Source organism: Callospermophilus lateralis, chromosome 12, assembly GCF_048772815.1.
Source record: "Callospermophilus lateralis isolate mCalLat2 chromosome 12, mCalLat2.hap1, whole genome shotgun sequence".
NCBI lineage: Eukaryota > Metazoa > Chordata > Mammalia > Rodentia > Sciuridae > Callospermophilus > Callospermophilus lateralis.
Window position 1 is genome coordinate 79,498,331 of NC_135316.1, and position 13,121 is coordinate 79,511,451.

The following is a 13,121-nucleotide window of genomic DNA, read 5'->3' on the forward strand; positions in this document are numbered from 1 at the left end:
TTCACTGCTCTTACCACTACCATAAGTCAGCAGATTATTTAGGGAATGTTTCTTCAGCATATCTAGAATTTTTTATTTCCTTGAGTAGCTTTTTATTAGATATTTGTGATTTTTATACTTAGTGGCAATTCTTAGAATTTCTCTTGAAATCAGTGTCAAATTGTAGCTCTCTCCACATTTTTAAAAAATCCATTAACTATTTAGGGGAAATAAATGTTAGAATACAGAAAAAGCCACATCTCAGGATCTGAGTTTTTCCCCATCTCCCCTCATTTACTGTCTGTTTTCTGAGTCTTTGAAACAACTTGATGAATTGCTTCATTCTTGGTTTTAGAAAAGGCCAATGAAATGGCAAGATCCATTAAATTCTATAATCTTATGGGGAAATATTTTTTCACTCCAGAAAGTTCTTTTTGAAAGTGTGGAAAAGGAACAGGCTTTTATTTCAACATTTTAGGTCAAGATATATTTTTTTTTTTTTTTTTACAATCAGTCCCAAGTTCTTTTGTAGGCTTCCCATCCTAGAACAATCCTCTAGCTGCTGATAAGCGTGTCAGCCCAGGGACTCCGGCACTTATTAGCACCTTTCACTTGCTAGTGCATTCAGAGAGCAATTTTAATATGTTAAACTTTTTTTTAAGTATCCCTGCATCTCAAGTAATCAAGGACAAGTCTATGTAATGACAAATTGTATAATTTCCTTATTCTTTTATGATTTTAGCCACCAGTTTCTCTCTCTCTCTCTCCTCTCTCTGTTTTAATGTTCTGTTGTAAATATTTTAATGTTATTTATTTAATATATGTGAATTTGAAAAATATTTCAAAACCATCTAGTCTAAGTTCTTGTTTTTTTTTTTCTTTTTCCAAATGCAAGGATTGACCGAGGTCACTTGAGTTAATAAAAGACCTTTCTCAGCACTCACTTTTGATTCTCACCCTTCACCTATTCCTGCCAAGCACTGACTTCCCCATGTTATAGATGGAGAGATAGGATATTCAACATGACATCTCATGCCCACCTCTTAAATATAATGTTGACTAGATTATCTTTCAGTGTGGTATCGCTCTTTTAAATATGTACTTACGTTAATGGGAATTATCTAGATTAAATGAAACAGATTTTAATGAAGTCTGAATTCTCCCTCTCCATCCTCAAGTTTTCTAGTGCTTGCTATTCTGTCCACCAATCTGTTATTATCACTGACATCTGGTATTTTGAAATGAAGGGGTGAAATGTTGTACCCTAATGTTTGGTAGCATCATTAATGAAACTAAGTAAACTAAATAAAATGCAGTTTTTCCATTCTCTAGACTGCCTCCTGATCTTGATAAAATTATTATTCTTATGAAATTTTGACATGATGTATGTGTCTGTGTCTGTGTATGGGGGTGGGAATGTGCATACAAGTTCATTTTAACCTGTATGTTGGGTAAAATGCCTTCAAACACTTTGTCAAGCAAGCAAGAAATCTTGAATTCAGCCTTTAAAAAATTTTTTTTGGTATTTTTTTCAAAAGAGTCATAGGGAAGGGCAGTGAGATATCAGAGAATATACACACTGCTGAAATACAACATGAATGTCAGTTATTATCATTATGAACCACTAGACTGTCACACTGGCAAAACTACAATGTGAAGGCCTTGGCATGGATCCCAATCACTCTACTGATGCAATAAACATGGGTCTGGGTAAGAGGCTCTGGGGAAATGGCTCACCACTGATGTTCTAAGGCAAATATTTTAATGGCATTACTGATGCATAAGTGGGGCAGTCAGGATGAGATCATTAAAATGAGATAGTGTCATGACAACATTGATTTATTAATTTTAGTGACACTAGATGATAGTTAAATTCTACTCATTCCTTTATAATATACATACTACTCCTGTTACTCCAGAATGACTAAAACATCCTTAAATACTGAATTCATAACCAGGCTGTGCTCTGGTAATTTGAACATTTAAAATGAATACATTTTGAATATCTGCTTTTGGCTTAGTTTCTGAAGGTACCTTAAAATATGCTAAATCTAACATGCCAGAGAGGAACAAATTATCAAAAAATGGTTTTGTATGTTAGCTCCTCTTCCTAGATATTTGAGAAATCATGATTAATAATCTAGATGTCAAAGAGTGACACTTAATTATTGAAATCACTAAGAAATTAAGATAAAAAACAACCAATTAATATTTCCAAAAATGAAAATATTACATTAAATATAATCATATTTGTTAATACAATATATATTTAATCTATACTTAAAGACTATTCAAGTCAGGTTAATTTACTCATGAAATAAGACAATTAATATGATTTGCTTATTTAGGTAATTAAACTAATCTTTTCATTTTATTTTTACATGGAAACTATGTGTAAATAGATATGTATGTTAAATTTAAATAACATAACTATAAGAGAGCTCAAATAAAAAGTGTGAAATGAGGAACTAACTTCAATAAACTATAATTTTGTGTATGGTTATATGTAAATTCTTATATATTAAATGCACTTAAGTTCTTTATTGTAGTTAATGTGTTGTTTTTGTAAATTTTTACCACTAAGATAACACTAAACTATTGCTTCCTGTGACTATTAATTTGTCTTAAAATTAACTTTAATTTATTTAAAATAATTTTCTTATATTCAAATATATCTTTCCTAGAACTTCCAAATAATATTATATTTTATCATAAATACATTTCTACTTTCAGGTTTATTGGTCATAACATAAAGGTGAGAGAATTTTTACAAATAGCATTTTCATAGTATCTTCTTTCTCTATTTAATCCTTTTCTAAGTCACTGCTTTTAGAAATCTAATTGTATTAATTTATCATGATAATATCATCAGTACACATTCTTTCTCCCTCAATAAATTCATTTATAAACATAAAATATATAATTTTGTTCATTGAATTCAATATGAAATTTTATGGATATAATATGTATTAATTTTGGTGTCAATACTTATTAACATTAAGAACAGAACATATGACAAATGACAAAATAATGGTATTCTACAATTATACTAGAATCTTCATGATTGCCAAAATTGGCAGTGAAAGATATATTTGAATATCTCTGATCCAATTTGGGGAACTCATGACTCCTGATTTTCAAAATGCTTTGTGAAAAATTGTTTATATTCATGATGAAGTTGGTAAATAGGTTTCAAAGCTGTCCAGTTTCAGTATTTGCTAAATGTCACTTGTAGAGTAACTTTTAAAATGACTTGCCCAGTACCAATCCCTTTATTTCTCTTAGGTTAGGACTTTGGAACTTGTGTTTTTGTTAGCTGAATAAATATTAAGTCTATTTCCATTGTTTAAAGGAAAGAAAACCTTCCCTCATCAGTTAACAATAGTATTGTCATTGATAAATTTGAGTTAAGAAAGAATTCAGATGCAAAATAACTTAAAAGTATACTAAACACTAACCCTTGTGTTTTTTGTGTGTGCTTTCAGAGATAAAGAAATAGCATGGCATGAACCATGGCTCAGTTCTATTACAAAAGAAATGTTAATGCCCCCTACAGAGATCGCATCCCTCTGAGGATAGTCCGAGCAGAATCCGAACTCTCACCATCAGAGAAAGCCTACTTGAATGCCGTGGAAAAGGGAGACTATGCCAGTGTCAAGAAATCCCTAGAGGAAGCTGAAATTTATTTTAAAATCAATATTAATTGCATCGATCCTCTGGGAAGGACTGCTCTTCTCATTGCAATTGAAAATGAGAACTTGGAGCTCATTGAACTACTCTTAAGCTTCAATGTCTATGTTGGAGATGCTCTGTTACATGCTATCAGAAAAGAGGTCGTTGGAGCTGTTGAGCTGTTACTGAACCACAAAAAGCCAAGCGGAGAAAAACAGGTACATGCACACATGCGGTTTTTCATTTATTTTTCCTGCGGGAAATTTCTTTAGATGTTCAAATTCCCTGAAAATCTTAGAAATATAAGTATCAAAATCAAAACTATAATAACGGAAAAATACTGTTAAGTATACACTGCATATCCTACAATTGTCACCTCCCCTTGCATTTCTTGTCCTGGCAAATCAAATGTAATGATGAAAAAACGAAGACAAAGAAACCTGTGTAGGCTTCTCATAAATTGCAAACAACTCAATGAAACGTACAATGTGTTATTTTAGTGGTGACTGAATGTGTATGTGTGGGTGTTTTTCCTCTGGTTTCTAACATTCTACACCACCAAACAAAATTGTTTATCTTCCTACTTAACATCCTTGCTTATTCTAAGTTTCTGCATCTTCAGGCAAAAGTGAGTTCTACCATCTAATTTTGATATTGTCCTTTAACACATTGTAGTGGGGTTTTTAAATTGAGACTTTGAAGAAAGAAACAAAAATGATTACTAGATGACAAATGAACTCTGAATGTAGGCTTATATCAAATTACTAGTGGCAAAACTGTAGGTAAAGCTTATTGCTATTAAGAAGATGAACTGAAGTAGCATACCATTATACATGTAATGTCATTTTTTAAAAAAATTTCTATCTGCCTGTTTTTTACCAGTAAAGAAGCAGAGAAATCAGAGATAGGAATGAATGAGGAGTGTGTTTTTGTCTGTCTAAATCCTTCCCTTTGTCACTGTCCTGTGACTGAACAGTCTGTTTTATTGTGTTTACTTTCACACTGACTCTTCACTCTCCTTCATTAAGGCTAATGTACTCATTGCAAAGACTTGCAGATATTGTGGTGGCTTCAAATCTGTCTTATAAAAAAAACTTATATAAAAATTTGTGTTATTACAACTCCAGCAATTTCTGCCCTGTTGGATAATACAAAAATCTCTTGTCTCTACAAATGACATATTAGAAGGTGTGACATTCTTTTGAAGCAAGCTCTGCTGTGGCCACCCTCTTATCTTTGTTTTCCTGGAGGAGTTTTATCAGAGTCTTTGCCATTATTAGGATGAAAAGCTGTGGCTGTGTGTCTCTCTGTCTTCTCAGCAGCCTGTGTATCATGGTCCCTAGTCTGTCTCTTCCCTTCCTCCCTTTCCCATTAACTAAACCAAAGGCTTGTTAAACTACACTGCACAATCTTAGCCCCTCTCTGCTTGTTCCTTTGTCCATATTTTGTTGTTTGTTTTATTGGTTGCTGCTTATGTTAGCTTCTTACCATATTTGTAAAAGTTATTGATAGGAAAGTCTATTTTTCTCATCCACTAGGTGAACAAACCTAGACTGGAGTAGACCTAGAACAGTAATATTGAAAGATGTATTTTATGTTACATCTCAGAGTTTTACCACTAAGGTGTTGAAATTCCTTCCACAATCATACACCTAAAGCAATTGCTTTTTTTTTTTCTAATAGCAATGCACTATGTTGTACACCCTCTTGTTTATGCCTATGTAGAAACCTGTAAGACAGATATTGAGACTGTGGTAGAGATCATTTTAGATTGAAGGAAGTCTATGGAACAAAATTACCATTGAATTTGTCATTTCATGTGTGATTAAAGAGCATTCTTAGTTCTATTTTCTAGAGAATGTTGGCTCTTTAGACAATGACATTTGTGCTGAGCAGAGTAATTTGGTGTCTGGAGAAGATATCTGCTATTATGAGAGTGTTTGTTGGAAGATGTTCAATTCCTAAGCTAAACCCTAGTCTCACAAGTAGGTCCTGGCTCCTTTGAGACACTTGATCTGGATCCTGATTAATAAAAGACAGTAAAGGTTTGCAATCTGCCAGGAGTCTGAAGTATCCCAGACCATGTGTTTCTGGAAGACTTCTCCTGTATCAGTTTGCTGGCCAAGAATTCCTTTTCTATTTGTACTTTCTAGAATTCCTTTTCACCAAAGGCACTGAGAATAAACAATAATTGTATCTTTTGGTTTGAACTTCATAATTTTGAAAGAACAATTTCAATCTACCTTCTAGTTCCTGGTGTACTGGGCTGTACAATGAAATGAGGTTTTAGCAATATGAAATGTACATAGCCTATCATATAAAAGATATCCATAGGGCTTGAGCAGTTCACTAGAGCTTGACAGAGTATCTGTGACTTTTATAGGTAATATCTCTTTTAAGCAAGGCCACCATCTTCTGGAATGACAGTTTCTATAAATCAATGTGTTGTAGGTAGCAATGTGTTCTTGATATAACTCTTTTATCTCATAATCTGTAATTTTTTAGATAATTTTTGTGATTGTTGAAAACATTTTGTGTATGATTATAATTTCTAGATGTGTAGATATCCATGCTCAAAGACTCTGAAATACACTGTCATTAATTTTGTTGTGTTCATTAAAATTAGATGTTAAAGCATGAAAAAATAGTAGCCAATTGGATAAATTAAATGTAATGTTATAAAATGAGGTCAACAGAGTCTAATAGAAACATCACACAAATCTAGTTATTAGAATACTTACTAAGTCACTGAAATACAAGTGTGTACTAGAAATACATCCCCCCCCATTTTTTTAACCAATCTGTCACTTATTTCTTTCTCTGGAAGAAGATGCACTTTTCAAAGGCATCCTCAAGTTGTTCCTATTAACCAAGGAACAACTTTTGGATGATTATTCTGCCAGGCCTTGTGCTGAGCGCTAAGGACACATCATCCCTATTGTACAGAATCTTAAGTTATAGTTAGGAAGAAGGACAGTAAACCAAAACATGGGAATGTAAATAAGGTGATTACAGTGGAAATGATGACAAAAATAATTCTCTAATAATTACAAGGTGAAATTGACTAGAGCAGGTAAATACACAATGCTGTTAGATAGAGGGCATGAGAGAACAACGGAGGGCCTTGGAGGAAAAGAGAAAGAATGTTCATGGATTTATACCTTGGAAAATTAACACCATCAACTGAGATGGAGAATATTTTCCTTTTACTTTTATTATAGACATTCATAAAACAGGGTATTGAGCTTCTAGGGGTTTTTCAAAATTTACTGTAAAAAACATGAAAAGAACAACAATTTGTTCATTCCTTTTAAATAATGTACAGCATGAAAAAAATAGTTCTTTTCACTAAGCAGAAAGGTGGAAATTTATATATTTTTACTGGGAAAAATTCACTGCTAGAATTATTGCACTGGTATTCTCTAAAACTTTTCTTTAACCTTCTTATACTTTATTTCTGTAGAGCGAAAAATCAAGAATGACTTCCTAGCCTCTTTTTTTAGTCAGTTGATTGGTTACTTGACTTTTAATTATTTGCAGCAGACTTTTCTCTTAGATGTCTTCTGAGGCCGGATTCAATTTCAGTTTGATGTGCTCCAGTAAATGTTTGTTGGAGGCAGAACTTGTTTTTCCATCCTTCATTGACATCAGTGGCTCTCAATCTTTAGCATCCTCGACATCACTGGGCAGGCCTATTCATAGACAGATTGCCGCACCCCACCTGCATTCTCTAACACAGCAGGTTTGAAATGAGGTCCAGAATGAGGATTTGTATTTCTAACAAGTTCCCAGATGATGCTAATGCTACTGATCTGCAGATGACATTTTGAGCAACAGTGACCTAGGGGATATTGGAAGTTACAGAGTACTTACAACTATCTATCTGAGGTTAGGTGTGTTGAATTCTACTATATTAACCTGGTTTTCAGGAGATTTTAATTAATTCCCCTAAATCCTATTAAGTGTTGTTTAATATATGAGTGTTTCTCAATTTTAGTAGACCTTTATTATTCTCTCTCTTTTGGGTAAAAGGCTTTGCTAAATAGTATTTATTAGTTTAAAGTTAAGATCCTGGAGCATTTGCACTGAAGAACATTTTATTTTAAAGCTTTACTATAAAGAATATGGGATTTATAAGCAGGAGGCATCTTGGAGATCATTTAATCCAATCACTTTACTGCATAAAACAGAGTAAGGACAGGGGACTCACTAGTGCCTGGGATTTGATTTGACTAAAAGGACTATAAAACCTTAGCTATCACCCAGCCTTAATAGAGTCATAATGATGATGATGGTGATGATGACCAGGACAATAATGTTAGATAATGTTCATTACATTTGTCTCTTTGCCAGTGGCTATGGTAAGAATTTGACTTTTTCTCATTTGATCTGATCTCCTTTCATTTATGGGGAAATGAAGTACAAAAAGGCTTGAGTAACAATTTCCAGATCACAAAGCCAGGACGTATCATCACTGAAGACAGCCACCATGCTGACCTGGCTCTCGTCACTGCACCCATTAGAAGGGAAGTCATTGAAATAATTAGTTAATTATCCTAATCCAGGATATAAATTTGACAGATTTAAAAGAGTTTTTAATTCTACATATTTTGTGTCTCTATCCTGAATATTTTATGATTTGGTTGTTTAATAAATACTAATTGTGGCCCCACACACTCCTTGCCATGCAGTGCACTAAGGACAAACAGCTGTCAGAAGCTGTGTCATGCTGGAAAAGAGCAAAGAGTGGAGTGATAGAAATGATTGTTCTAGCCCTCATCACCTCTTACTAATTGAAGTCTCTGAATCTTTCTTTGCTGTTAATAAAGATCATAGTCTTAATCTTATCTGCTTCTCAAAAGCTTCACATTTTTCAAAAGTGTTTTCACAAGATAACAAGTAAATACAAACATAATAGTATTAACAGTCTTACTGTATTGTGCCTTTATTTCTGTCTCCCTATTGACAAACTTATTTACTAATAACACAAAGTTGCTGAAAAGACAAAATTAAACATGACAATATACTCTCTAGAGTACAGGTCTCCTTTGTTCATTGAAAAATATAATTATTGTAAACAAAAACCCAATTCAGGAAAAGCAATGAAGAATTTGAGCTAGTGTACTTTTTTCCTTTCATTATAGGGTATACAGGAACCTTCTTTTGTGTAGTTTTGGCATATTTCCTAATACAATGTTGCCACTTTAGAAATACTGCATATTAGGAATTCAGAAAAAAGCAGCATATTAAATAGAAGATTGGCATTATCATGTTAATGAAAATATACATTCAATCAAAAATAGATGCTACTAAATAGAAGTACAGAGCAGCATTTAACTGATATAGATCTAATCAATATATTCTGGTTATTAGGTATAGAAATATATATTTTACACAAATGTAATTTTTTTAAATTGACTTCATTTACTTTAAGCTTGAAGAATTAGATATTCTGAAAAAGTTCAATCTTAACTCTTTCATCATTGGGTTTTCTTCATTAGGCTTTGACAGAACTAATTTGCCTCTACAGTCCCATGAAATTTATATAGTGATTATTAACTCAGATGTAGAATAAGTCATCCTATAAGCACTGATTCTTACAACCCTAGAGTCTTCTACAGAATGAAGACATTTCAACTTTCCTTTAAGATTAACCTAATTGAGGTTTCTCTTTTTCATTTGTTTTTATTATATTTCTGTCTTAGGTCAAATCTTGAATGTGGACAGTAAATAAGCCTAAATATCAGTGTAGCTGTAAGTCAGGTACTGTCAAAATTCAGACAGGATAAAAGAGTGAGAGAATGAAAGAAAAAAAGAATTATAGTAAAGCAGTGAAGGGATTCATCTTTACCCCCAAAATGCTTATCCCATTTTGAGACACAGCTAGATACAACACTTTATATTCTGATGTAAGTTATCAGTAGAAAAGTTGTTTACAACATTTTCTTAATCTACTATTAACAATGAAACAGTTGAAAATTGTCTCCAAATTTGAATTCTAGAATGTAGTCAACATAAACAAATGCTTCAAAAGAATAAAAAAAATGAATTATTATTATTCCACAGCTGGGAGTTTAAAAGCTGCTACAATATAGAGCATAGATTGTGTGTAGTCAACTGGCAAATGACAATCATGAGAGATCTGAATAATTCTGTCCCTAATGAAAGAATTTTTTGAAGATGTACTGTGCCACGCTGTTAATATGTAAAGTGATTTAAGCTAACTGATTATTCTGACTCATGAAATAATACACCATTTAGCCTCCTCAGTCACGTTGAACACCAGCAAATTATACCTAATCCCTCTTAAACATGTTCTCTTCCTCTTTCTTCTCAGCATAACACACTTACTCCGAAAGTTAAAAACCAATGTGTGCAACCCACAAGAGTGAAAAGATTTCAGCCCCTTCTGAAAAATCAGATAAACAATAAAACAAAACAGAAACATCTTCCAGCAATAAAACAGATCTCCAGGTGTTTAGGTCTTTCTGAGTTGTGCAGGTCCCTTGGGAAACAGGGAGTGAGAAATAGTGAAGAGAATTTAGAGAGAGGAAGATTTAGACCTGAGTCTTCTCATAATTATAGGAAAATCATTGAGTCATTTGAACCTGACCTTCTCATAAATAAGAAGGGAGCTACAGTTCCAGTCCACTGTGTGGTTATGAAGACTTAACAGTTAACATATATTGTGTTAATATTGAAATAGCCCAGAAAAAAATGTAAATCCCTCCAATGGGATGCCATTTGAAAGCGATTATCTTTTTACAACCAAAGCACTTTTTATACATTATATTTAATTTGACTAAAAATGTGTATGTCCATTGAAGAGGCTAAAAATTCTTCAAAGCAAATGCACCATGAAGTGTGCATGCTGGTTTGCAAAGCAAGTTGGTATTAAAACAGGAAAGAATAAAATTAATCTTTCAAATATGGGCTTTGGTGAAAAGCATTTGGGGGTTAATTTTTATTGGCTCTCTCCAAACCATTAAAAAATGTTGTGATTAAATCTACAAACAATAACATATGTTTCAGTGAGCAATCTATTAATTGAACTTCTTCATTAATTGTGATACTTTGAAAAAATTGGTCATTTAGGTATAATAGTGAGTCATTTAATAATTATAATTGAATGGCTACATATGGTGTTAATATAATTGGGAATTATAAAACTACATGTGATGAATGGAATGCCTTGTAACTGCTTTAAGCAGGTCTTTTCCTTTCAACCTGCTGTATTCATTTGTACTCTGATTAAAGAAAAAATATGAGTGGATTTTTATTGCTTTAATATCAGAAACACAGGCAAAGAAGGATTAATTTAGTGTAGAATTCTAAATATTCTTTTTAAGAAGCAGATTTTTAAAAGAATGTTCTTATTTTCATTATTACAAATTATGCTTTGTAAGTCTGTTTTCTGGACCAATTAATTTCTAGATATGTCAGTGTTCCAAGTCACAGTTGTTTGAATCATTTAATAGAAACACTTGACAATAATTCCAAACTGTGAGCTTTGAACATCTGAGACCTGTTACAGAGTATGGTCCACTGAGACAATTCTGAAACCCACCCAGAAAGAGTGAGTAGTTTTTGGAGAGTCAAGTAAATTGATGGTTGCAGATTTGTCAATTGGATGCATAATCTCTTTAAATAAGGTGGTGATGGTGGTCCCATTCTCAACCCTTCTCAAGTGGAACCCAAGTCAACATGTGTGCTTGATCTCTGGAATTTATAAGGGAAAGACTACAGTTTGGTTGAAATATTTAAGCTTTATCATTAAGCAGTACTAGTATTACTATCTATAAATGTGACTTTTTGATCTAATAATATCATGATGAGCAAAATGTAAATTAGATATAGCTGGGTATTTATTGACATGGATATGGATATTCTGTGTATTTCTTTACTCTCCAAAATATTAGTGAATCTTCATTTGGTAGTTTATGGACTAATTTTCTCAAAAAAAAATACACCATTTCAAAAATTAAATAAATATAGGTAATTTGTACATATATATTGCATTTTATCACAGTGTCATAGCTCAAAGGATAATAAAATTATTAACAGTCACTAAACATCACAGTGTATTAAGCATTCTTCTGAGACCATTATACATGTTACCTCATTTATATCTCATAACCACCTTTGTTATAAGTTCTTTCCTTGTTGTCATTTTAGAAAGAGAAGCTAACTTATCTAAAATCACCATCAGTAGCTAAGTAGAGTTATACGTCCCCCAGTATTTGCAAGGGATGTGTTCCAGGATCCTTTTACATACCAAAATCTGTGGATGCTTAAGTAAGTCGCGTGTAGATAATGGGACAATATTTGCATATAACCTATGCACATCCTCCTATATGCTTTGAGTCATCTCTGGAGTACTTAAAATATATGCTGCAGTTTCCGTCGGAAATGTTTCCCAATGGCCACATATATGTCAAAGGCTTGGTGTTTAACTTGCAGCATTACTGCAGGTAGTAGAATCTCTAGAAGGTGGGTCGAAGCGGTAGGTTCTTCCAGTCATGGGGAGGGGGGTGTCTCTCTTCCTCCTTTCTGTTCCCTGTCATGAGATGAACAACGAGCTCCAACATGCACATCCATCATGATGTGCTGCCTTACCACAGGCCCCAAACAAGCAGGCTGAAGAATTGTGGAGCAAAAGCTCCAAAACAGAACCAAAATAAACCTTTTCTCTGTATAAGTTGATTTCCCTTTTTTTTAAAAAAAAAAAAAAAAGAGAAAATTTTTTAATACTTACTTTTTAGTTTTCAATGGACACAACATCTTTATTTTTTTAAGAGAGAGAGAGAGAGAATTTTAATATTTATTTTTTAGTTTTTGGCGGACACAACGTCTTTGTTTGTATGTGGTGCTAAGGATCGAACCTGGACCGCATATATAACTTGATTTGAATCACATCCCCAGCCCATATATAAGTTGATTTTCTTATGTATTTGTTTCACTGATAACTATTAAGTAAGTAGTGGGCATATTATATTGTTTGAGAAATAGCAAGGAAAAAATTGTACACATTCAGTACAGAGGCAATTTGTTTTCAAATGTGTTCAGCCTATGGTGGTTGGATCACTGGATACTGAGGGACGACTAAAAGTGCCATTCTGCCCTCCAGCTCCAGTGTAGACACCACTGAGTTGCAGAGTTCATTCTTCCCCACCCTTAAAGCAGCCTTATAGTCTTCATTGAACTTGTCCAAGCAGTTGTTACTAGTTAACAGGCTTAGATAACTTAGAAAAAGAATTCATAGGAACTGTCTGGTGTGTATTTTCACATTTACTTAACTGATTTCTTTCTCTTATATTGAACTGATATAAATAAGGGAATCTAGGCTTCCATTGATAGGATCACTTGCCCAAGTGAGATTTAAGAGTTTCACTGTTTTCTTTGCTTTTACTCTTCCTTTGCCAGATTGCCTGGTTACTTCGTCAGCAATCTCAGCCCTTCAGAACTTGCCC

General features: G+C 33.2%; 1 protein-coding gene across 1 annotated transcript in view; it reads left to right on the forward strand.

Moving 5' to 3' along the window:
* The window catches only part of Trpc4 (transient receptor potential cation channel subfamily C member 4), a 148,448-nt gene that overhangs the window by 16,333 nt on the left and 118,994 nt on the right, over window positions 1-13,121 (forward strand). Inside the window, exon 2 of the mRNA XM_076872302.1 lies at window positions 3,465-3,869. Coding sequence (XP_076728417.1) covers window positions 3,492-3,869 — 378 coding nt within the window. The 5' untranslated portion in view covers window positions 3,465-3,491. The remainder of the gene's footprint in view (window positions 1-3,464; window positions 3,870-13,121) is intronic.